A 27,217-nucleotide genomic window follows, 5' to 3' on the forward strand; every position below is an offset into this window, starting at 1 on the left:
TTATACGTGGAAGGATAAGAACCGACTTCAAGACCTTCGGAAATATCTTATGCTACCTTTTACAATAAAATACATCATTCTAATTTACTAAAGCACGCGGCACGCTAGTTTCGACGCGTATTTGCAGCCCTCATACCGTCAACACCGGGGAGGCGTCGCTCAACATCGCCGCTCACACGGGCGTACGACTTGTAGGCGACGAGCGAACGCAACAGCCATCTCAATCGTATCGCTTGTAGCTGTCGCGCGCAAGATCAGTTATATGGGGTTTATGTTTTATTCGGCATAAAACATGGTTCCCTCATGCATATTCAGTAAGTTCAAGATAACGCGCCCAATTGACCTCTTGCAAAAAGTTTCTAACTAGAAGTGGTGCTGCACGTAACTTCAGCGGTCGCAGATTACCCGTGGACGAGACACCGTCAAGCGAACGGCTTATTTTGAGCGAAAGCATGCCGCCAGCAAAATGGCGCCTACTGTTATGCGACTTCTTATTTCAACAGCGTTCCGCACACCGTAGACTGCCAAACTGAATAAATTCAAACACACAAAACGTACGCTGAGCACGCTCCGCATAGGTTCAGAATCATGGGCTGGTGAACAAACCATTTTAAGCATTTTCTCGCCTCACGTCTTATTGAGCATACCGTGGTTCTGGCAGCGTTTCCGATTATCAAAGCTCTTACTGATAGTGGCAGGTGATAAAATCACATGCAGCTATCGCGACAGCTGGCTTTTTCGATTGACATCGAGACACAGCGCGTGTTGTATATCCTTCATTCTGGAGCCAAAGTCCCCGTCCCTAGTGGCGCCGGACATTTTATAAACCCCCGCGCTGCGGGCCGTGGCGCGAGCATTTTTAGTGCCGAAATCCGGGAATAGGGACGTCACAAGATGGACATCGACAGAATCAAGCGAAAAAGGGCCGTGGCGCGAGCATCTACAACTAAGCTGATCAATGAAGTATCCACCATGGACGGCCGCGCATCAATCAGTGAGCTGGAAGAAAAGATAAATCTTCTTTCTCTTAAAGAAGACTCACTGAAAGAGCTAGATTGGGAGATAGAAAAAGGCGTTGAAGATGAAGCTTTCGAAGAGGAAATTGCATGCGCTGAAATGTACAGAGAAAAGATTAGCGTGGCGAAAACAAAGGTACAACGCATGCTACGCTACTTTAGCTGCACAAATGTTTCATCAGATCGCACACTAAACTCATCAGATCAAAGAGAATCTAGCGCAAAGGATTCGCAGATACGCCCCACCGTAAAGCTGCCAAAGCTCGAAATCAACAAATTCAACGGAGAGCTTCGAGAGTGGCAAGGGTTCTGGAGTCAGTTTGAGTCGACTATCAACGCTAACCAGAACCTCTCAAACGTAGACAAATTCAAGTACCTCAACAGCTACTTGACAGGAAAGGCGGCGGCTGCGGTAGCAGGACTTGTCGGAAGGCAACTACGATGTCGCTTTCTCGCTAATAAAGGAGAGGTTCGGCAGAAAGGAAGTTATTATAGAAGATCACATGTCACGGCTGCTTAACATCAAGCCAGTGCGTGACTCACGGAATCTCGGTCAACTGCGCAGCCTCGTCGATGAAGTAGAGACAGGTGTACGCAGCCTCACTTCTTTAGGTGTGAGTGTTGGCACTTATGGAACTTTGTTACTGACCGTAATAAAGAAAGCGGTGCCTGCCGACCTTCGTCTGGAATACCAACGAAAAAACGAGGCTACGAACGAGGGAAGTGAGCTCGAGGAGTTCCTGCGTTTTTTGAGAAAAGAGGTTGCGACGCGGGAGATCATACAGCGTGCCGAAGCTCCGAGAGACAGCAGTGCCGAATTGGTAAAGGAAAGGCGCAACATCAACACTAAAGCGGCGAACATGCCTACTGCAGCGGCACTGCACACCACGATCAAGGACAGCACAGGATGTCTATTTTGTAATTGAGCAAGCCACGGTGTTGAAGTCCTCATTAGGCACAGGAAATGATTTGATGTGCACTGGAAAGCAGCAGTTTATCCTACAGACAGCGCGAGCTTGGACAGAGGGTCCACATGAACGTACGCTTGTCAGGCTTCTCCTGGACGGTGGCAGTCAGCGAACCTTCATTCATCGCAAGCTATCCGAAAAGCTGCAGTTAAAAGTGCTGGGAGAACAGGAGCTTAAAATATTTGCCTTTGGTGAGCAATCAGCCATAACGCGCACAAAAACACGTCGAGTGGAGCTGTGGCTCAGAAGCCAGTACGACGGAAAAGGGGTGCGAGTGGAAGCGCTGGAACTTCCTTGCATCTGTGCAGATATCATGGCTACTCCATCAAATTCTGTCCTACTTCAACTTTCAAGATTTCACTTCCAAGTCGCAGACGCCTCGCGGGGCGACGAAAGCGAAAATATTGACCTTTTGATTGGCGCTGATCATTACTGGGAAATTGTAACGGGATCCACTAAGCGTCTCAGCTCCAAATTGATGCCAGTGGAGACTGTATTCGGATGGACAGTCCATCGCCAGGTCGGCACAAGGAAGTCAACAGGAGTCTGCTCCTCGGCTGCTGGCGTGATTCGGATAGGAGTGAGTGAACAAATTTACAAGGAAATATCCGCACAGCTAAAGTCTGTATCAAGGAACATGAGCCAGTTCGTCACGAGGACGCAGTCCTTCATCACTATAAAGAAACCGTCAACTTTGAGAATTGCCGCTATAAGGTGTCGTTTCCTTGGAATTCGATGGTTTACGAGCTTGGCGACCACTACGAGTGCGCAGCAAGGTGTCTTAAAGCACAGACAAAGCGCCTCTTGGAAGCAGATTCGTTGATTAGGGAATACGACGCCTGCATAAGAGACTACATAAAAAAGGGCTATGCAGAGCCAGCCAGCAAGGATTACGGCACGTCGGAAGGTCCGGTGTACTATATGCCACATCAAGCAGTTGTTCGTCGCGAAAGCCAGACGACAAAACTGAGGGTAGTATTTGATGCATCGTCTAGTGCAAAGAATCGCCTCTGACTGAACAATGTTTTGGAAAGTGGCCCAAACCTAAACTCAGAGCTCATTGATCTGCTGATCGATTTCCGTCCTTACAACATTGTCATCGTTGCGGATACCAACGTCACGCACCTTGCGCACTAACGACCTTCTACCACCCGACCTTGTACCACCCGGCCTTCTACCAGGCTTCGTCGAAATGAGGCGTGACTTTTCCTTTCCTTGCTCGGTAATGCCAGAGGAGGAGGGGCCCTCTCTCTGTGCCTGTCACGTGACATCGACGGAAGCAAGATCCCGCCCATACTTGTAGAGAGCCTATTTAGGGGCTCCAAAATGTACTTTTATATACTTCATGCTCTTGTCATTTTCTTTCATCTACCTTTGAATAAACCGTGCAAGTTTCGCACTAGCAAATCGTCTCGCCCTTGCTTGGTCGCCATGGTCTACCGGATGCCTGCAGCCCGCCGACAACGCCACGCTACCCAATAAGTAACGTCGGTCGAGCTTCGATAGGCAGGCACCACTACTACTCGGCAGCGGTACGATACGCTACCCTGGAGTACGCAACAAACTGGTGGCAGCGGTGGGATACGGAATCTTAGAGACCCCAACTTGGACAACTACGAGATCGTAGCCTCTTCGTCCTGGCGACAACGTTCGGAAGCAAGGTGTCTGGACCATGACTGCATGGTGAGTGCACGGCTTTTCTTCACTGAGATATCACTTGGCTTTTACTTATTTTTTGGAAAATACTAGCAGTGATTTTTCTTTAAACCATTGATGGAAGTTTGAGTACGTCAAGGTTGTATAGAGTGAAGGTTTAGCAGCACTAAGGGCAGCCATGGACTTGAAGGCACTAAAGAGGCCGGAATTGTTGAGCTTGGCCAAAGAGTTGGGCCTCCAAATTGCCGAATCAAAGAGAAAGCCGGAGATCATTGAGGCGATCGAAGCGACCGGCGTAGACAACGAGGAACTGACGGAATGCCTAGAGAGCAATAAAGAAAAAGAAGAGCGTAAGCACCTAGAGGAAAAAGAAGAGCGCAAGCGCCTAGAGGCCAAAGAAGAGCACGACCATGTTGCACGCCACGCACTCGAAACGAAGCGCCTAGAGATTGAGCTCTTGAAAGCTCAAAATTCTGAAAGACCTAGTACAGAGGCACGTGAAAGCGAGCGCAGAATGACAGACTTGATGGCACCCTTCGCAGCAGGACGGGACATAGGTCTTTTTCTGGTACAGTTTGAGCGCACGCGTGAGAAGGCAAAATTCGCGAGAAGCACGTGGCCGCAACGCTTGCTTACGTTACTGCCACGTGAGGTAGCTGATATTATTGCCCGAATGGGGAAAGAAGAAGCAGAGGACTTCGATGAAGTCAAAGCAAACCTGCTTAAAAAGTATAGGTTATCAGCGGAAGCATTCAGGCGAAAATTCAGAGAAGTCGAGAAAACCAAAAGCGAGTCATGCTCAGATTTTGCATACACCTTGGAGGTAAACCTGAAGGAATGGCTCAGAGAAGAGGGTGCACTCGGCGACGCCGAACAGACAATGCAGTGCGTTGCTTTAGAACAGTTCTACCACCGGCTGCCAATAAACATCAAGTATTGGGTTCAGGATAGGCCAGGCGTAGACACTGTTACGAGAGCGGCTGATCTCGCTGAGGAGTACGTAACTCGCCATGCGGACGAAGGTAACGAAGCTCCTAAGAAGGAGGTGAATAAATACAGACCCGACAAGCCAAAGCGATGGTCAAAGTTGAGTCGGTATAAAACAATGGAAAGGTCAGATTCGGTGAAAACTAGTGACGCGGAAAGTGAGCGAGAAAAGGAGTCACCCGAACAGAGGGCAGAAAGCCAAAACAAAAGTGCTTTTGAGGCCAAGAAATCAATAGTTTGCTACAACTGCCAGCAAACGGGGCATATCTCCGTGGGATGCCAAAATCCCAAACTAGTGTTGATGTCACTAACTAGTAACGTACATAGTCTGAACTTGCTAGAACCCTACATTCAAGACCTCGTGGTAAACGGCAAACCATGTAGAGTGCTTCGCGACTCGGCAGCCACAGTGGACGTGGTGCATCCGTCGTACGTAGAGGAAGGTCAGTTCACGGGAGAATGAGCTTTGATAAGGCAAGCCGTAGAGGCCTCCAGTGTTTGTCTCCCGGTGGCCAAAACTCGTATTGAAGGCCCTTTCGGAGTACTGGACACTGAAGCCGCCGTCTCATCACATCTCCCGCCGCAGTATCCATATTTGTTTTCTAACCAATCAGAGGATTTACTACGACGCAAGTGAATCGCGTTTAGTGAGGGAACAGTACAAGCCCTAACTCGTTCCAAGGCAGTGTACGAATGTCTAGTGGTGGAGAAAACAGGTTTGACAACTCATTCGTCAACCAGTACTGAACATGATAGCCATATAGGGGATGAGGCGGAAAGTACGCCAGCTAATGAAAAAACCAGGAAAGCAGTGGAGCCTGAAATGTCGCGAGAAGCATAATGCAGCAAGTTGTTGAACGTAAGCCCTGCCACAATGATCACTGAGCAGGACATGCGTAAGGTACAAAACAATGCTGAGCATTACTATGACAGGACGGCTCGCACGCGACGCATTGAAGTTGGGGAAACGCGAATGATCGTGAAACCCTCTTTGAATAACCAATCTGAGAAAATGCCTGTCAACTTTCCAGAGTTAACAGCCGCGACGGAGACAAAAGACATCGACGAGACCATTGATAAGTTAGTAGAACAGGCGGAGTTGAATCCCAATCAAAGAGCCAAACTGAGGGAACTCGTGTTTGAATATAAAGACGTATTTTCCGACACACCGGTCAGGACAACTGCGATCGTTCACGATATTGAGTCAACCTCGTCGGACCCAGTTCGTTCGAAAGCTTATCGCGGTTTGCCTCGTCAACATGAAGTCATGACCGCTGAAATAAACAAGATGTTAGAGCTAGGTGTAATCAAGCCAGGAGAGAGTGATTATACCTCACATCTTATCTTAGTTGAGGTCCCAGGAAAGGCGCCGCGCCCATGTATCGACTACCGCAGGCTCAATTTATTCACGAAGGACCAGACTTATCCAATACCGCATATGGAGGAAAGGCTTGAGAAAGTGAGCAGTGCTAATTTCATTTCTACCCTCGATTTAGTCAGAGGGTATTTGCAGGTTCTGTTGGCCGAGAGGGCAAGCAGGCTTGCAACGTTTATTTCCCCGATGGGGACCTTTCGTCCAAAAGTCCTGAGTTTTGGATTGAAGAATGCGTTATATTGCTTCTCTAGCCTTATGGACCAGGTGCTACGAGGAATGGAGGACTTTGCACTTCCCTATCTCGATGACATAGCTATCATTTCTTCATCATGGGCTGACCATATGCAACACCTGCGAACCATGTTGTGTCGTCTACGAGAGGCCAACTTGACTGTTAAGGCTCCCAAATGCCAATTAGGGCGCGTGGAGGTAGCTTATCTAGGTCATGTAATAGGGCAAGGCCATCGTCGGCCTTCCGAGGTTAAACTGACCGCAATAGACAACTTCCCGCAACCACGCACCAAGCGGAACATCAGATCATTCCTTGGCTTGGTAGGTTATTACCAAAGATATATTCCGCGGTATTCGGAGATTGCGAGTCCTTTAACGGATGCTCTCAGAAAAACAGAACCACGAACGGTAAAGTGGGATGACGCAAAAATAAGGCTTTTAGTATGCTGAAGAACGCACTAACGAGTCAGCCAGTGTTGAACGCGCCCGACTACTCTAAGCCATTCATTCTTCAGTGTGATGCCAGTGAAAGGGGTATGGGTGTGGTGCTCTGTCAAAAGAGAGATGACGAGAACGAACATCCTGTACTGTACGCCTGTAGAAAGCTTTCAGTTCGTGAGGAAGCATACAGTGCATCAGAAAAGGAATGCGCCTGCGTAGTTTGCGCGGTACAAAAGCTAGCTTGCTATATCGCTGGCTCAAGATTCACCATAGAGACTGATCACTGTCCCCTCACATGGCTGCAGTCCATGTCTACGAAAAACGGTCGTCTTTTGCGCTGGAGCTTGGTTCTTCAACAGTACACCTTCGATATTCGCTACAAGAAGGGTAAGCTTAACGGCAATGCCGACGGTTTAAGTCGTTGCCCCTAGAGTATCGAAAGCCTCATGCTCATCCGGGTTTCCGTGGCATTTTTTTCGTTCGTTCATACGTTTTCCGAATTCATATATTTTCCAAAGTGACGCCGATTGTTAGCTGATTTTAATAACCACGTCTTAACGCTTGCAAGAAATGGCTGTGTTTAGTGTTGAGGGGGGCGGGGGGACGCGCGTAGGGAATGGGAAAGGTGTAGCTGGTTTTCTATTTGTTTAAAAGCCGGGTGTGTCTCGGGGGAGGGTGGCCTTGTGCTCGCTGCTTTGTGTTTGTGGGTCCGGCACTGTTCTGGGGTGATTGCTTGCCCACGCAGGAAACGAAAAGTTGCGAGACCTGCTTGCAAGGCCAATTTCACCGGACCGGACCAGGGAGAAAAGTCACCAGAGGGGACGGATGACCACTCCCAGGAATCTACCTGCTACGAACTAAGGGTTCGTGACCTCTACGGGGAATTCTGATACCGAAACGCCGATCCCTCGTACAGCGGCTGCTGGCCCCTACACGTCGGGATCTTCCTTCCCCGCCGGCGATGCTGTTAGGGTTGGCGTCTGACACCACGTGGCGACAGGAATTTCACCCGACCTTGTACCAGGCTTCGTCGAAATGAGGCTTGACTTCTCCTGCGATGGTTAACGTCACGCACCTCACGCACTAAGGACCTTCTACCACCCGACCTTCTACCACCCGGCCTTCTACCAGGCTTCGTCTAAATGAGGCGTGACTTTTCCTTTCCTTGCTCGGTAATGCCAGAGGAGTAGGGGCCCTCTCTCTGTGCCTGTCACGTGATGTCGACGGAAGCAAGATCCCGCCCACACTTGTAGAGAGCCTATTTAAGGGGCTCCAAAATGTACTTTTATATACTTCATGCTCTTGTCATTTTCTTTCATCTACCTTTGAATAAACGGCGCAAGTTTCAAGCTAGCAAATCGTCTCGCCCTTGCTTGGTCGCCATGGTCTACCGGATGCCTGCAGCCCGCCGACAACGCCACGCTACCCAATAAGTAGCGTCGGTCGAGCTTCGATAGGCAGGCGCCACTATTTCTCGGCAGCAGTACGATACGCTACCCTGGAGTACGCAACACGGCTAAGCGCCGAGACGACTTCCTGGTTAAAGCATGTAATATACGCAGAATGTGCACCTAAGTCAGAATTCACTTACAGTGGAGGATTTGTTGTTATATCCAACGAATGACGAACGACTGTCGTGTTTTCGTGGCGACGCGAGATGGCTGAGACATGATCTCCCTTGAATAGACTCCGTTGCTGCTCGCTGGACGGATCACCTTTCTCCGGTGCTGTGCTGTTCCGCGATGTTGAGCGCGCGCGCGCGGTGGAGCAACTCCGAGTGAAAAAGCAGAGCGCTTGCTCTGCTCCGCGTTCCATTGAACTGTGGCTGCCTATTCTTTTAGAAACAGAACGGTGTGCTCTTTGCTAAGCGCGCGTGAGTGATACATTGCCATGTTCGGGGCCAGCTTCCTGCAGTTGAAACAGAATATTACGCTACGCTTTATTCTCTATTGCCGCAAGAGTAGAACGGGCATTCTACTCTCTCTCAGAAGGACAGAGTGAAAAGCGCATTTCACTTTTTTTTCCGGTGACGGAGGGAACAATGTCTTTCACTCCACACGCAAATTTGTAAAAGTAAAACAACTACGCTTTGAGGAGTAAATCAGACGATTCATTCGTGTGATACCGTCCCTAGTTTTTAGAGTATGAGTGAAATAGAAATATTACTGCCCAAGGATTGCGGCCTTTTGAAGCATTCCGTGCGCACGTGCCTCAATAGCCAATGAAGCAACTCATCATATTTGGAACCAGCTGGGCTACTACAGCGAGTCCAAGTGCCCACGACGCCATTTGTCCAAATCGGGATGGACATTAGTGGACCATTCCCGACTTTCAATGCTGGAAATACCTGGGTAATTGTTGTAACAGATTAGCTAACATGCTATGCCGAAACCAAGGCCCCTCCAAGCGCCACTGTAGCCGAAGCATTCATTACTGAAAACGTGGTTTTGAAGCACGGTACGCCAACGGTGATAATAACGTACAGAGGGATTGCATTTACGTCTACATTCCTAAAGACAGTGCTTAGCCTCAGCGGCACTACTCATTGAAAGACCACAGCCTATCGCCTGAAAACAAACGGCCTAACAGAACACTTGAACAAGGCTATCGCAGATATACTGTGTTTGCACGTAGACGTGGAAAACAAGCATTGGGATGGCATTCTACCGCGCATAACATTCGCTTATACAACTGCGACACACGAAACAACTCGAAAGACACCATTTAGCCTTCTTCATGGCCGTGAAGTGACGGCGATGCTCCATGCAATGTTACCACATCGCTGCGGTTATTCAGGCACGGACGCTGAAGCTTTCGCCCAACGTGCTGAAGAAGCAAGACAACTCGCCCGCGTCAGAATCGCCCGACAACAGGACTACGACTCTCGACGCTACAATCTACCACACCACTACATCACATATAAGCCAGGCGACAAAGTTTGGGTTTGGACTCCCAATTCGTCGGCGAGTGCTTCTAGAAAGGCTACTCAGGCGTTACTTTGGTCCGTACAACGTGTTACCACGCCACACCGACGTGAACGATGAGATTATCCCTGACATGCTTGCTGCCTCCAGGTTGAGGCAGCGCCCACCAGAAGTCGTACGCATTGTGTGCGTAAAGCCCTCTTGTTCGGAATGAAGAAAGAGAATGGCCCACACCTCGTCTGACGCATCTTCCTGCCGCTAAGTGAGCGCCGGGACGATGCTCTCTCTTGAGGGAGGGAAGTGCCGCATCCACATCCAATACCCGGCACGTAGAGAAAGACGAAGATCTCGCGCATTGGAGAAAAGATGATCTCCTTGCCTGATCTCTTTCTTTTTCAGGTTGCCTAATTAAAATGTCGTACGCTGTTTCCCCAGTTCCTGCTGTTGGTACATCGTGGCAATATAGCACACCGGCACATACCTAAATTCTTGGGTCCTACGTGCGGAAACCACGATATGATTATGAGGCACACCAGAATGACTTTGAGCACCTTGGGTTTTTAACGCGCATCCATCGCACTGTAAACGGTTGGTTTTGCATTTCGCCACCATTGAGATGCAGCCGCCGTGACCTCGAGATTAGCAGCGAAACGCCACCACTGCTGGTGCTTATACATGATAGAATTGTACCAGTTGCGAGTATGGTAGAGGGAAAGCTGCATTACATCTAAAATTGAAATTCAAATAATAATCCTTTCCAAAATCTGGGTATTAAGCGCACAAAATTAACGTCATTGCGGTAGAGAACTGATGACCGATCACCACAAATCTGGTTATCAAATACTGTACCCACGTCCTTTTATTGCCACAATAACTATACTGACGCTTAAGGCCGTCGGTGTGTGTGCGGGGCAGCACGACCATTTGGTCGTGCTGCCCCGCACACAGCGCATGCGCGAATCGCGTGCGGCGGGTAAGCGGATCTTAGTTTCGAAGGTTAGAGGGTGTTGCATGCGTTTGGATGCAAAAATGATCAGGCGAACTAAATGCACTGTCAACGTTACGCTGAATCACCACGGTGGCACAGAAATGGCGATGTTTTCCCTTTCGCTCTAGTATGAACGTTGTGTGCACGCAAAACAGCGTTCATTTTTTCCTTCTTGGTCACAATGATGAATACAAAAATCAAGTACCTCGGTTTCTCTTCTTGGGTCGATTTTTGTAATCATCACCATGTAAAGTGAACACACAATGAAGCCAAGGAAAGCATCGGGAAAATTAGCTGTGGCTCGAAATGAAATATAGAAAATAACGAAGGAAAATAAAAGTGGACGAGAAGATAACTCGTCGCCGGTTGGAGCCGAGCCCATAACTGTTTCAAACACTCGCGCACTCACTTCAAACAGCCCGATATCACTGCTTGATTTCTTAAAGAAGTCACCTGTCATGAACCGGTATATTTGGTATGACTACCATAAAGTATGGGCAACATTTCTTCATATACCGTTTCATACTCTATGACATTAACGTTGCGCGTTATTCGGAAACATAGCGCAGAGGCAATCTGAATGCAGTGGGACTCCTTCGGTGCTGGACCAAGAATCCCCAGAATAAGCGATTCTATACATAGCGGCTTTCGTAAGATGGAAGAAAAAAAGTGAAAGTGCTTTTCTGGTCTGCACATTCGTAATGGTGCCCCGTCCGTCCCTTTCAAAACCTCAAGCTGTTCATTCCCTGATCCGGCCCCTCTATTGATATATACCATAACAGAGATGTTGGTCAAACTAAAAGCTTCTCATCGCCATAGCAGAAGCACGTGCGTCAACGCACCCTGCAATTCCACCTCTCGTTTCTTTTTTTTTTTGTCTTACGGTGCTGCGAGTAAGCGTCAGAATTAAAGCTTGACTCTTACTTTTATGAATAAATACAGGCCGATAACTGTGTTTTGGTGATGTCAACTAAAATACCTTTTTGGACGAAATAGAAGCAAGCTCGCTAGAAGCACCTCGCTTTGTCCTGAGTCAAAGTTGAGTGGTAGCTGTTGGCGAAAGTTTCTATGCTGCTCGTAAGTTCAGGATGTGAATAAGGGTTAGATCATAGGGTTGGCCTTTCTGTACGACCGATAATTCTGCTTTACCTTTCAGAGCTTCGCGGACTCGTGTGCCAGACGCACGCTGTTGCCTTCCTGGGCGCTGCAATACCGCCAAGCTGCGACTTCATCATGGTCGACGTATCCATTTCGTCCCCTCGGCAGCACCCCACGTACTCGTACACATCGATCGTTGAAATTACTCCAGGTACACACTAATAAGAATGAGTCGCCGATGAACCTTGTCCACAACAACATAGCAAATAAAGCAGTTTGCAGTGAAACCATGCCAGGTGAAATCAATAACTTTTTGCAACATGTCGCTGAGCGTTGGCTAGTGCTGCGAATGTTATATAATCCGTTTATGCTGGTGTTCACAAACGAGTGACTAGGTAAAGCGTAGTACCTGGACCGGTACGAATCTTTCTTGAATAGCGAAGGTTCTATTTACTTATTTATTTATTTATCTGTATCAAGACATTTATGGCTGTTTCTCGCAGCTTCGTGCTACGTTTAATTAGGTGACAATGTTTTCATTCATGAAACTTTCTTCAAATCGTGGATTTCAGAAAATATTGTGCTCCTACTAATTTCTCTCGCGCATCCAGCTGTCTAAAAATTTGCTCTCACCTTAGCATCTGTGAACCGCTCAATAGCTGAGCTGCTAAAGCGACTGCCCAATGAATGCTTGAGCTGCAGACCAGGTGACGTTATACAGTTTTAGAATGAAGTACCCAGGCGCTGCGAACATGGCCCCTTCAGCAATCAATTGAACTTTGCCGGAAAACGTCGGCCTGCCTAAATGGGCAGCAATTTCAGAAATTGTATTTCGAGAGATCGACCTAGCTTCAACAAGGTTTCGTTAGCAACATCCAGAAGGCACTTCTTTAATACCGTACGCAGTTATGGCAGTTGTCTCTTGGTGCTGTGTTATAGAAGTATTTTAGTCCTGACCAAAACACTGTTACAGCGCGGCAGCGTAGACAAAGTGCCGCAAATGGGTATGTTATTAGAACGATGTTGCTAACTGAAAATTGTTGAACCTCGGCCAATATTTCGAAATATCATTTTCGAAAATGTGGTCCGTCGAGTTATGCTGGCGTGTTACGGTGAAATTAACAGATCACCAAGGGGCAATCTCCGAAATTTCTAGACATAGGCGTACCGAATAATTAGAAAAGAACACAGAAGAACCCAAAGGGTGCGCAATGGAGTGTTAGTTCTTGGTGTGACTAATAAGCAGAAAGGTGGAGACGGAAGAGGCAGTTCTGTGAAAAAGGTTAGTTGGAAAGGAGGAACGTATATCTAGGGCGTAGCGCTGGCTCATTGCTTGAATAAGTGATGTCATCATCAATGTCTCGGCGGATGCACACCTGTGCTCTGCTGTTGCAGGTAAGTCGTGCCTCAGTGGCTTTACAGCAGCATGCTGTGTTGGCGTGTTGTCCAACACTGCTGAGGTGGCTTTAAGCTGAATTACCTGTCGGTGGTGGACCGGGACGGAGAGCATGAAGATACTTTAGTTAAATGACTAGAAGCTCAACGGCAGTGAGAGGCTGTCGAGTCATTCGAACAACAACTGGCTAGGATAATTTCGTCTTCTTGTTTCCTACGGAACCTAGGTGTGCTTCTTCCAAGCCACAAGAAATTTATGGGTGAAATAATTCTTTTTCCACTTTGACGCAACCTTTCCGTTCCATTCCAACTGTGTGTCTGTCTAAATTTCAGCGCGACTTGAAGGACAGATATCGCAACACGTGACAAACGCACAGAATACGTCGCTCCTGCTGACGTTCAAGAGAAGCGTGCTGCGCAGTGGAACCCTTCAGCCGCAGGCCGTGGCCAGGGGCCTCGTACAGAAGGTCGTCGACATGAAGGCGCACGGCATCGCGCTCAGTGATCAACGGATTACAGATACCGATGCCCGGGCAATTTCACAGGATGCCGAGGTACGTTCAGCAGTGAAGCGGTACGTCCGACTGATCAGGTGGTATTGTGTAGACAAATTGACACGGTATTCTTGAAAAACTGCTCCTCTGCCATAATTATGTATTGCTATTCGGCTTTCAAAGTAACCTTCCCTGAAGCGTCAGCAAGTGTCACATAATCTTTACTCTTATCATTAGAGCTAACACAAGTATAATAATCATCATCGTCGTCGTCGTCAGCCTATCTTATGTCCACTGTAGGACGAAGGCCTCTCCCTGAGATCTCCAATTGCCCCTCCCCTGCGCCAACCGATTCCAACTAGCGCCTGCGAATTTCTTGATTTCATCACCCCACCAAGTGTTCTGTCGACCTCGACTGAGCTTCCCTTCTCTTGCCCTAACAATCTGTCGGTTATCGAACCTACGCATTACGTGATCTGCCCAGCTCCATTTCTATAACTTAACGTTAATTAGAACATCAGCCATCCCTGTTTGCTCCGTGATCCACATCACTCTCTTCCTGTCCCCTGATGTTACGATTAAGATTTTTCGTTCCATCACTCTTTCCATGGTGCTTAACTTGTTTTCGAGCTTCTTTGTCAGTCTCTAAGTTACTCCCCCATGTCAGCAGTGGTAGGATGCATTGATTGCACACATTTCGTTTTAATGATAATGGTAAGCTTCCAATAAAGATCTGACAATGTCTGCCAAATGCACTCCTAACCTATTTTTACTCTTCTGTAAATTTCCTTCTCATGATCAGGGTCTCCTGTGAGTAATTGACCTAGGTAAATTTACTCCCTCACAGACTCAAACGACTTACTGGCGATCCTGAACTCTTGTTGCCTTGCCCGGCATCGTCTGCATATTAATCTTCAACGCCACTCTTATACTCTCTCTGTTAAGGTCCTCAATCATTCGTTGTAACTCGTCCCCAGTGTTGCTGAATAGAACTGTGTCATCTGAAAATCTGAGGTTGCTGAGATTTCCGCCGTTGATCCTTACTTCTAAACCTTCCCAGTTTAATAGCATGAATACATCTTCCAAGCATACAGTGAATGGCATTGGAGAGATTGTGTTTCTTTGTCTGACCCCTCTCTTTACAGTTATCTTTCTTCTTGTGTAGAATTAAGCTAGCTGTGGAATCTCTGTATATATTTTCCAAGACATTTACGTAAGCGTACTGTACTCCTTGATTACGTAATGTCTGTATGATTGCTGGTATCTCGACTGAATCAAATGCCTTTTCGTAATTTGTGAAAACCACACAGAGAGGCTGATTGTACTCTCCGGATTTCTCGATTACCTGATTGATGACATCGATGTGGCTCATTTTATAGTATCCCTTCCTGAAATCTGCCTGTTGCCTCGGTCGACTAAAGCCCAGTGTTGCCGTTTTGTATTGGAGATTATCTTGGTGAATATTTTATGTAATACTGGAAGTAAGCTAATGGGCCTATAATTTTTTAATTCTTTAACGTCTCCCTTGTGGTGGATTAGTATAATGTTGGTATTCTTCCAGTTCTCTCGGACCCTTGCATATCGATATGCAGTTCGTATAAAGAGCCCCTAGTTTTTCAAGCATTATGTCTCCACCATGTTTGATTAAATCGACTGGTAGTCCATCTTCTCCCGCTTTTCTCCGTTTCATATCTTGCAAGGCCCTTCTAACTTTATGGCTAATTATAGAAGGAGCTTCTGTAACCTCTTTATTCCTACTTTGAATGTAGGTATATGGAATGGGACACACAAATATATTCGTCCTTAACGGCAACGAATGGTTGGTAGACAATAATGCAAACTACAGTGTGATAAACTAATCAGTCTCTTACGGGCGTAGTCTATGCTACAATGTGGTAGAGTACGGCAAGCTGCATCATTATCCACTGCCTCCCCTATGAGAAAGGCAATACATCGTGTTGGAATCCCTTGGCCTGGATTTTCACGATCAGAAACTTATTCCCGTTAGCGACCAGTTTCATTAAAAAAATAAGCAGCTATTTGTTCAAGCAACGGCTTTCTAACATGAAAAGTAATGACAGTTTCTGCAGTTGCACAAGAGTCGACTAATGCTATGTTCAGACTACGTTCGTAAGGCGCCGATTTTTCGTAACATACGTAAGCGGAAGCGCAACAAGCGTATGCGTCTAGTTCAGACTGCGAACGTAAAGGTATCAACGTGCGCAATTCTCGCAAAAATCGTGGGTGAGAGTGTTAAAGGGTCGGCAACATTTACGACTGTTATGTTTAGACCGTTGCGACACAGTCAATGACCCATAAGCTTTCGGCTTTCAACAACCGGTGACGACACTTCCGTCCTCCCGTCTGCAGACAGCTGCGGGCGTGGGACGTGCCATTCCGCCATTCCGTGCGCACGATTGGCTGTGTTCGTGAAAATTTTTGCAGTGCGCCTTGCGAGACTGTTTTCAGTTCATCTGGTTTATCCACCGCGGAAATCGATGGCCGCAGATGCGTGCTCCGAACTTCGATGAGTGGTCTCATTAGGTTTTCAAGGAAGCGGAACTGCTGGGGCGACATGCGCATGATGTTATGAAACATCGCAGCGTCACCAACTCGGAGCTTGGCGAAAAGGTTGTGAAAATCGTCGTCCACGGCCCTGTCGAGAAATACTTGCCGCACCCAAACCCTTCTGCGTCGCCTTCGTCGTCTTTGGGCGATTGAATACATGACTATAAGTTTGTTTTGAGCGTGAATTTCTTCGATCTCGGCCAGCGCTCGCATGTTGGCAGGAGCCATATTGGGCCGCTGGTGACGTCGATTCTGCAGCTCCAAATTTGATTGGCCTGTTGTAAAAGCCGTAATTTAAGCAGCAGTAAATGTGAACAAAGGTGCCGGCTTAACTGCCGTAACGTTTTTTACAGCCGTTACGTTCGATACGCCAAAAGAGCTGTTACGCGCGTTACGACCGTAGTGTGAACATAGCATCAGTTAAAAGAAATATCTTCGAGTGGTTGCACTTACAGTATTCGCGAGTCAGTTATTCAGCTTTTTTCACGTTAGCACGCCCAATCATTCTTACAATCATTTCTGTATAGCGATAACCGAGGCGAAGTTGTAACGCACGCGGGAGATTGTGCGAACAAGGAACGCGTGGGTAATACAGGCTTCCGTGAGCGAGTGTGACTTAGCGTAGCGGCGCGGCCTTCTCCCCTCACCCAATACCTGGCGCGGCAGCAGGTACCCCTTTCGCCGGCTCTCCTGCGTCAAGGCGCACACGTGGTGGGTGTCGCAGCGATTGAAGATTTTAGGCGCCGTTTCGCTGCGGCAGACACCGGCTTTCTCGCTCAATGGGCCCTTTTGACGCTTTCGCGTCGAAATAGGGGCGTCTTAAGTACCTATCCGACATCTATATACATATGTTCTTCAAAACTCACAAAAAGTGGGCTGTGCGAGTTACGCAATGGTGTGACCTATTCCCCCTAAATTACCATATCGTTTTCTGTTGCGCCATGTGATGGGTATTACGGTCGCTGCAAAAAACTTCGCCAGTCATAGAGATGTGCGCAATGCATTTTGAGAATTCATTTTAAAAAGCTTTGGCCATGTTCACCAAACTGGGAAGTCATACTGGCTGTGCTCAAAATTACCGTATCCACGCAATATCTGAGTTGTTGATCAGCACTTCTCTTGCGTTCTTGCCAATGCTTTAACGTAGAATTTCACGTGCGCAATTTCTAAACGAGTCCTAAAGAAAGTAACGTAACTTTAGTTTATTATATTTCAGCCAGGTGATCGAAAATATTCGTTAAATCATCGCAATAATATTGTCTAAGGGCCTTATAACGTAAACGTATTCGGATATGTTTTTATTCCAATCTCCTGACGTCAAATTTGTGTAAGCGCCGAGCGAAGAATCGGGCCCACAGGATTGTCTGAGCAGGCCAATCAAAGGCTCTCCTCGTTCATAGGAGGTCGCATTTGTTTGCTTGAAGAAGGAATGATCAGAGTCCCTCAATACTTTTACTGCTCATGACACTCCCCCCAAAGTTTTATATAGGGACAAGAGTGGCCGCTAGGGCCACCCTCGCCATTCAGGGGGCATCGGAGTGAATCTGGCGCTGGCGCTCTGCAGTCTACGACGGAACTGAAAAATACGAATAAATACATCTCCGGAGTGATGCTACTGTGAGAAGGATGTGCGTCCAGGCAGATGAAGGCACATACAAAAATGAAACTGTTTATCCGTGCACTGGTGGCCGGCGAGCCCGGTAACACTCAGCAAACACGCACGCAACCGACTGCGCAGCAAGCCAGCGGGCCTCGCTCGCGAAATACGAGTCCCTATTACACAAACAAATAAGACAGGCGCCAGCATGGTATGGGCTGGCTAGTATTTAAGAGACAGAGATGACCACCTGCCTGTCCGATGGAGCGGGGCTGGCGCGCCCAAGCGGGGCTGGCTCGTTCAAGGTACGAGGCGCAGTGCGCATACACCCACCGGCAATGGGCGCAGGCGCCCCTGGCTATGCCTGCTCGCGTTGAGACAGGTATATGCCTGGTGGCAGTGCTCGCACTACTTGAAGGATATCCCGGTGAACGATGATTATTGGGACCTAATATTAAATCTAGCTTTAGAACGAGAATTTCGATGACAATAATAGCATGTTATTTATGCAACGTACAATGTTGATAAAACGTTTTTTATGCGAAGCATATTACGAGGGCTCAACCCAGCTCCTCAGGCGCGGCGGTGACCATGAAATCACGTGACACCGTGACGTCACGACAGAGGAGAAGTGGCTTTGGCTCAACTCTTGCAAGACGGGCTGGGTGGGAATCGAACCAGGGTCTCCGGAGTGTGGGACGGAGACGCTACCACTGAGCCACGAGTACAACGCTTCAAAGCGGTACAAAAGCGCCTCTAGTGAATGCGGTGTTGCCTTAGAAACGCGCTGTTTCTAAGGCGTGCGTCTCTTGCTCAGGCGCACATTTCGTTGCCGCGCCGAACGCTGCTTTGCTCGACGCTCACCGCGTCCAATGCGGGGCGCGTAGTCGCTGCCCTGTAGCCCATTGTCTTACACCCCTTGGCGGGTCGACGGGAACGCTGTCGCGTTCCACTCTTGAAGGCGAAGAAGTAATGCATGAGTTGTTTCTTCGTCTAGCCGAACCAAATATAGCCAAGCAACAGCAGTTCACCAGGCTAAACAGTGGTTCAACAACTAAAATAAAGGCTAGTATGCTTCGCATCCTGGGCTTAACCTTACCTAAGCCACAGCCATTTTTTTCCTAAAGCATCTAGTGAAAATTTCACTAGCCGATCCACGGCCCTTTTAAGACTCGGACCGTCCTTAATGCCTCCAGAAAGTGCAATGGTTACAACTCGCGACCACGCCTGTCCGCAATTTTCTACATAAACGCTTACTTGTAAACATTTGTTTTCCATTTTATTCAATGTATTTTCTTCGTAACTACAATGAGTATGAAGAAGCAGTGATGCAAATTCCGGAATAGGACCGAGTGCCGTTTCATAAGAATTTCTTGCTTTTTTGTTGTTTTTTTACTGCCAGCGCCTTCATTCCACATCTGCCGTTAAGGTTACTTATAAAGTATTCTGTAGTTTTCATTCTTTTATTCTGGTTCTTCTTGCAACTGGTATGGATAATTTATCAATACAATCAAGTAATTCTTCTTAAGTAATTCTTCTTCATGGCCGAGACCATCATTAATAAGGTAAACTAAGTCGGAACTGTTTCCAACGTCAAAGATGAAGAAAGTGGGAACAATAATTTTATTCATGAGAACAGGACAATAATTTTATTCATGAGAACAGGACAACAATTTTTAAAGAAAAAATCCCACAAATCTTTTTATTTTGCAGAGGCGTGACAGAGCTACATAACTCGGAACCATTTAACCATGTTTAATCCAACTTTTTCCCTGCACTTGCCGGACAAGACCGGCGCGATGATTCCCTGGACTTCTTGTTTATTTTCTCTGGTGGTGAAGAAATGCAGCCGGCATCTCAGAATGAAATGAACAACTTCTGCAGTGGTTGCCACAAAATGAGATGGACAACTCACACAAGCCGAGGGAATTCTATTGTCCTGCAATATCCTTTCAATAATATTCCTGTAGAGATTAGGGCATGCAATTTTCTCTACTGTGAACTCGTCCACATAACCTTCTACTATTTTTAAAAGGCCAAGCAAGCGATTTCAGGGCACCTGTAGATAGCCTTTTGATCTTATTGATGTCAAATCATTTGGATTCTGAGTTGAATATTTTAAGGTTTGGTCACACAACGAGCAAGCCATCGTTGCAAACTTCTTGACCACGTAGCCAGCAAGATGACCTAGAATGCACTCATTGGGTGACATGGGCTGCATTGTGCCACTGTTGCCTTCCATGTAGTCAGCAGGCTCTAAAAGAATATAATCGAAGACCACAGCAAGTGAGTCGACCTAAAAAACACAAAACTTGCAGTACTGTTACTTATATGCAATGGAAAATTGCACATAAGCTTGTCACGAAAAAAAATGCGTAACTTACATGAGCTGGAGAAGGCGTTTTCTTGCAGTCAGTACCTTGCAACTTGAGGAGCAACTTTGGTGCTTGACCTTCGACTGACGCTCTTTTCGGAGGCCGTGCCAAGTTGTTGACACTTTGCATACGGTAGATAAACAAGAACTGCTGGGCAGTTGGTTGACTTCCATCTCCGGCTACATGTCTAGCTATGCCAAAAAATCGCAAGAAAAAGAGGACATGAACATGCATTCATTCATCACATGACACTTTATAAGCATTATATAAGTAATAGCTATACGAATGTGCCAGCGAGCACAACACGCAATGTAAATAGGACATGCGCTTTCTGACAGGCAGACCTTTCTGGCTTACCTCTAAGCGGTCCTGTCGAATATTTCCCCCGAGAAGGTAACGGGAGCCAGCAGCGAAGAGATGTTCTATAAGGGACACGGTGCTATGCAATGTTTTTCTGAGAGCAGCACAAGTTGGCTTGCTGAGGAGGAAAATTTGTCGCTGTTTTGGCAAAGATTTGGTATAAGCAGACCAAGCATCGATCCATGCACTGTTGTCTTTCGGAGTCTGAAAACAAAGTTTTTTTTTGCATAATACACAAAATTTTTTCTAAATGTAGCCTATTACCAAAAAACACTGATTATACTACTCACTGCAATATGCTCAGTTTCTTTGAACGGAACCTGCTCTATGCATTTAGTGTTCAGGCCGTCAAATAATTTGCTCATGCGCCTTGTGAAATCAGCAGTGTTGGTGTATACTTGAAGCTTCCTGCAGTTCTCTTGTTCGCTGTAGAATTCCATGGCTGAAGCTGTACTTTCACTCAACAACTGAACAGTAATAAATATACTATAAGGCTCTTTAACAACAAATGAAACTATCTAGTAACCAGCACGTAAACATACCTACAATGCAAGCTTCACGCTCATCTTCTGAAATGCATTTGGAAATATGTGTCTTTTTGTGAGTTTCGGGACAGCACGTAGCCCAGACTGCTTCTCCTCATATTCTAGCAAGGCCGAGTAGTAAAAATGACAGACTTCTTTGCCACCAAGCAGTTCAAAAAAAGAAGGTAAATGCATCATTAAACCACTAACCTTTTTTCCATGGCCTTCAAAACTTACCAAAAATTTTCCAACTTTCACCACATTGTTCCGTATGCATTTAAATATGTGTGGCGGATCAATCACAGCATAAATGGTTCTCCCAAGATCACATGGATATCAAAAAGATGTCTGCAGTCCATTGATTTCTCCACTGACACTTAAAGAAAATTGCCACGTTATGTATGATGTACAGCTCGCAAATTTAATACCACTATTACGTGTGATACAGTAAACTATTTACCTAGTGACCTCAAACCTCACCTATTGGATGCGGAATTGTCGCAAGTGAGTGCATCTATAACCACTCTAGCGTTACAAAGGTGAACAATACACCGCAACAGGAGTTTTGCAAGGACGGTGCTTGACCAGACGCACAGAACACTCCTACGGTCTGTGATCAACCGCCAAGGAACGGCCGAAACAGAAACACCAAAACGTGATCGCCATCCTTGAAGTGATCAGATTCCCTGGTGTATTCACCAAAATCAACTTTACCCAGAAGCCTCATGTCACTTTCTCGTAGGCGAACACTCTTCCTCACGGTCATTTCATCAAACATCAAAAGTCCTGAAACAGAAGAAAATATACAGAGTGAAGTGTCAGGAAATACGAATTAGTCTACACTTTAAACCTTAATTACTAAAAGCACACCTTGACGTTCCCTTTCAGGCAGACCTTGGAGCTTTTCCCTCAAAATATGCAACAAATTCTTGTCAAATCGAAACTCTGCTTTTAGATTCTTCAAATAAGTGTACAACGTACGAGGATGTGGCTGGGGAAGAAACCCATTTTCATAAAGAAATGTGTACACCGATGTCGATTTTATCTTCAGCAGCATGCAGTCATGAAGCCATACCTTCTTGTACCTGTTGGCAAAAATTTTTTTTCATAGCGAAGCAGGAAGAATGTGCAAATCTCAATAAATATAACGCTGAGCGATGTGCCTATCTATTTAAAACTTACCGCACTGCATTCGGCGACTTCACGTTCACTTTCATTAAAGACTGATGAAAAACTAACTTTTCACGCTTTTTCAGTTTGTGAAAATTTTGTTCAGTTTTTCGGTGTTTCGCCTCTTGAGCTGTCACCCTGGCGAGCTTCAGTTGACAGAGCTGAAGTCGTTGCTCCAGGCAACGGATATGGGACTTCAATTTTTTCAGCTGCGAGAAGCGCATACAGCTGCCTCCGTTTGACAGGCAGCATCTACACGCACGCTTCCGTTCACCCCAATGCCTACGAAAAAGAAAAAAAGAAAAAAATTTCACTCATCCCGTGCGCCGTACATGCAATCAGCAAGCAACCAACAAGGCACACGCATGTCTACTTTCATTACCTGCGCCAGTCTCCGTTGCATCGGCGCCCGTTGAACTCGAGCACGTCATCGCTGTAGCGCCGGAGCTCTCCAGGTTAGCTGACGGTTTCCGGCGACCCTTGGTAGCCTTAGGCTGTCGAGGCGAGTGAGTTCTGCACTTTTTCGGGTTTGACAAATACGCAGGGAGGCCTTCGAAAATCCTCGCCATGGCACATGGCGAAAGTTTTGGCACATCGCGCTGTGACGTCACAACCACGCCATCAACTACCCATTGATCCGCATGCACAGTGTCACTCGCATCGAAGTGCTTTTCACAGACACGCACATGCGGGGAGTCGAAACTAAAGCCAGAAGTTTCTCCGCGTGGTATGGCGCGCTTCCATTTTTCACGCCGGTCGCTGTCACTGGGCAGGCCGAACATCGACAACTTGTCTGCATTTCCCCTGTACCCGGAGCGGCATCCAGGTACGCAAGAAGTACGCTGCATCCTGACCCGACATTCAGGCACACCCAGGGCACATTTTCATGAGACACAGCAGGCGGAGAAGCCGAAAACTGTCAGCTCACATGCCACGCTACTTCGCACTGACAGCATCTGCCGCCTTCGTTCTCCCCTCCGCGATGCCCCTCCGCTACACACAGCGCCACTATGCGGCCGCCGCTGGCAGCGCACAAAGCTCTCCCATAGCGTGACGGCGAAGTTTCATGACCAGTAAAAAAAGTATTGAGGGACTCTGGAATAACATTGGCTGCACTGAGCAGCTTGTCTCATCTAATGGGCTGACAAAAAGCGCGGGCACGCTCAAGGAGAGAGGGATTCAATGGGGCTGAGCCACTGCACCGAAAATCCATAACCGGATGAAGAGGGTGGTGCCGGCGTCTGCGATTGGTCCACTGTCCCTTACTTACCTTGCAGTGGATGGTCGAAAATCACAGCGGCATGCAGCGGAAGCTTAAGAATGACGCTAAAAGGGTTCCTGAGCAAAGAATAATTGGCCGAACGAGGTCGTAAACGTGCCTAAAGTGTTCGAAAATGTTACACGGACATTCACAAAGTTTTATTATTCGTAAATAAACCCATGCTCTCCGGCAGGTGCGAGTAGCCTGTGCCTGAGCGATCGGCGGCAGCCATTTTTTATTCTTTTCGCAACCGGGCAACCTGCGGCTATTCAGAAGAAAATTCAGTTTTGTTCGCATATTAATGCATCTTTAATGCGTACACGTAACTTTGACGCGGTGAGTTCTTGCGGTTTCATGACCTCGCGGGACAGGCAGGTAAAGCTGGTATAGCCCGAAAACGTTGTACCAATAGCCGAGGGCTAATGGCGAATAGGCGTCGAATCAGAAATAACTATCCTTGTTTTGTTCGGCCCAATCATGCATGATCAGCGTGTACACAGTATATGAGATGGGGCGCTATCGCAATTTTCATGACGTCGCATGACCGACAGGTGAAGTGGGGGTGTTGAAGAAATGTTTTTGACCAATAGCGGAGGGCTGATTGCAGAATTGGAATAGAAAAGTTTGGAATAACTTCACGTTATAGCGCCCTAAGTTGCCTTCTATAACGTAATTGCGAAAACCATGCTCATCTCACAAAGAATTACAGAGCCATGAAGCTTCTTTTGCACATGTGGGCATTTTTTTCGTCAACCTATGTTTTGGTTGAGATGAAAAGCGTGATGATCTGCACCGAACCATGCTTTCTGTCGCAGGTTTTATCTAACGAAATCCAGACGTATCACGGTCTCATCCGATACGACGTGTTCGCTGGAAGTCGTTCTGCCTTAAGGTCTCTGATGCTGGACGTTGTCAGGTACGGAAATCACTTGCCAACAACAACTTTTGGGAATTTTACTCCAACGTAAGCATCCAAGCAAATGAAGCAGTGATCTTCGCACGTACACAAGCTACGACCAACGCGGTTTCATAGCGAGTCGAGCACCGAAATGCTGTTTTGCGTAAAATAAAATGAGAACGCAGTAGCAGTCATTGCTAAAATATTCATCGACGTTGCAGATAACACCTGTAACTGCTAGAGGGCGGCTAACGGAAATCTGAGAGGAACGCCGATATGTCTTTTGTAAATGTATGTACACCGCGGGAACACAAGACAAAGACTAACAGACACACAGCGCTGACAGACAACGTATTTTGTTTGGGTACCACTTGCGCCCATTAGTGGCATGTGACAGCCATATTGCCCTGCACCACACAAGATTGCTGTTCGCATAGACATTTCCAAACCCATGCAAGTCTAAACAGATTGCAGAACAGCAAAGCTTTTGTACTTGGTCTGTGGCTCTTCGCAACTGTATCTGCGAAAAAGAAACTCATTCGAGGTGCCATGTTCATACACTGTATGTCTAGCATCGCGTCGCCCAAAAAGCCCAACTTTTAATTATCATGTATTTCGCTTACCATACTAAGGATATATAACTCGGAAGACCGTGCTTAAGATTACTGCTCAGTGAACGTGTCATCCCTACTGTACGGCACCGATTTCTCAGTTTCAACAGATATTCTTAATCAAGTAAGCAGAGTGACACACACACACACACACACACACACACACACACACACACACACACACACACACACACACACACACACACACACACACACACACACACACACACACACACACACACACGCACACACACACACACGCACGCGCGCACACACACACACACACACGCACACACACACACACACACACACACACACACACACACACACACGCGCGCACACACGCACACGCACGCACGCACGCATTTTCTATCTGATCTCCTTGTATGCGTCCAAATTTCTTTCCCAGGGAAGTGCAGTCAACATGACCTCTAATTTTTCGACGAGAAACTCGAATGTTTCACGACTGTTCTTTCCTAACAATCCATTGCCGATTCGCAGGAAGCCGTCCATTACGTTCGTGTACCGGGTGTCGGGGATCAGCCGCACATTTACCCATCTTTATTACGACAACTTCTATTCTAAGAAGCTGAATGAAGTGAACTTGGTAAGATTTAGGCCATTTTCCGAGCATTTCTCTTTTGTTATATCGTTTTTTCAAGTCAACTAAGCACAAGGAGCATGTTTATATGTCCGAATTTATCTTACCACTCTTCTTCGTTCGCAGAAATTTACCAGTGAAAACGTTCTGTAGTATTTTCAGGGAACCTTTACTATTTTGATAGCTCGGTAAATCTACACTCAATCCCAATATTGCCGGTGGTATGATCTGCTCACCCGCGTCCTCACGTTTACGCCGTTTCACTATTATTACATTCTGAAAGAAAAGTACTGTTTTACAGGTGACGTGCTAAATGATGCGTACGTATCCACTGAGAAAGCCACTCTTGCCTTTAGTGGCGTATGTTTCTACGACAAAGTCGTACGTGTATTACCGCTATCCTTGCGCAAGCTATGTGACAACAACTAACATGTCTGATAAAGTGCCAGCTCGCTCACGTTCTCGCGACGCAAAATGGTACTGGACGACCCCTTAGGCTCGGTGAAAAAACGGAGTCCGTGGACCGTATAGGCTGTAAACATACCTGGGAAATTTTGTATTAGTGCTTGACGCGTGGAGCTCATAACGTGAGCGCCAAGTCACCTTTTTCTCAAGCACGCTTTTTTCAAACGAGTCCTTCTCACCCGTTTCGAAGCTGCCAGTGGCTCACATATGTGTTGGTATGCAAGATTCCCTTAGACGGCTGCTATTGGCCGATAAATGACATCAATCAAGCAGGGCGTTTCTATCAGAGCGCTTCTTCCCACTGGTAGTGTGCACATTTTTTACCAGTTTAATAAATGGACTCAGGTAAGCGAGAATCTAATTTCGATAAGAATTACGTACTTCCGGAAGAAGTTAACTGTCGTCTGCTTGCGCTCGAATACGGCCGCCTGCGTAGGAATTGAGCTTTGGCGAGACTGCTTATTGGTGTCGTAGCCATTGGGTTCCACTATGTCTCGCTAATTTTGATTCGTTTTGAACAGTCAGCTTGCCTAGAACCACGCGAAATTTAAGGCCAAAGAACACGTACCCTTGCCAGCACGCGCTCACTCCTGACCGCTCCTGGCTCCAGTAGGGACCCCACGGCAGACATCGCTTCTTACTTAGCCTTTGACAGCGCTTCAATATAGACACTTTCGACGCGGCTATGCTACTGTCAGTCAAGCTGGTGCAAGACACAGCTGGGCCGCATTACGTAGCCCGGCCACAATGGAGCACACAAGGGCGAGCGCGCTCTCCAGCTCTGTCGTGGACATAGCAAACACTGCACACACGCACTACAGTCGCATATAGCTGCACCTGTTATGCAGTGTAGATACTATAGTAGATACGGTGGCCGGCGCGGGGTGCCATGACGCGCCTGCTCACTGTAGCTCGCTGAGCTCACTGCAGCTAGCTGGGAACAACCACGTTTTACTTACATTTACATATTTCAGCAGGCCTTATGGCTCAAGCAGGAAGGGCAGGGAACGCTGGTAAATATATATGTAAAAGGCTAGAACGCTGATATGACATTGTAGGAAAAAAGAAACGAAACATTAAATGAAAAACGGCACCAAACAGCAATTTAACCTTGAACTATTGAGAACCTGAGGTTCGAGTGATCATGCAGAGATAACATAATGAAAACGTGTGGCATTCCATTCTATAGTTATGGAAAGGAAGGAATACTTAAA

At 47.0% G+C, this 27,217-nt stretch overlaps 1 protein-coding gene across 1 annotated transcript in view; it reads left to right on the forward strand.

The window, feature by feature from the left end:
- LOC135905632 (uncharacterized) overlaps window positions 1-27,217 on the forward strand; it is an 86,076-nt gene that overhangs the window by 38,701 nt on the left and 20,158 nt on the right. The window contains exons 10-13 of the mRNA XM_065436591.1: window positions 11,743-11,895; window positions 13,413-13,633; window positions 24,244-24,344; window positions 25,439-25,544. Of these exons, the coding sequence (XP_065292663.1) occupies window positions 11,743-11,895; window positions 13,413-13,633; window positions 24,244-24,344; window positions 25,439-25,544 (581 nt within the window). The remainder of the gene's footprint in view (window positions 1-11,742; window positions 11,896-13,412; window positions 13,634-24,243; window positions 24,345-25,438; window positions 25,545-27,217) is intronic.

Source organism: Dermacentor albipictus, chromosome 1 (genome assembly GCF_038994185.2).
Source record: "Dermacentor albipictus isolate Rhodes 1998 colony chromosome 1, USDA_Dalb.pri_finalv2, whole genome shotgun sequence".
Classification (NCBI taxonomy): Eukaryota; Metazoa; Arthropoda; class Arachnida; order Ixodida; family Ixodidae; genus Dermacentor; species Dermacentor albipictus.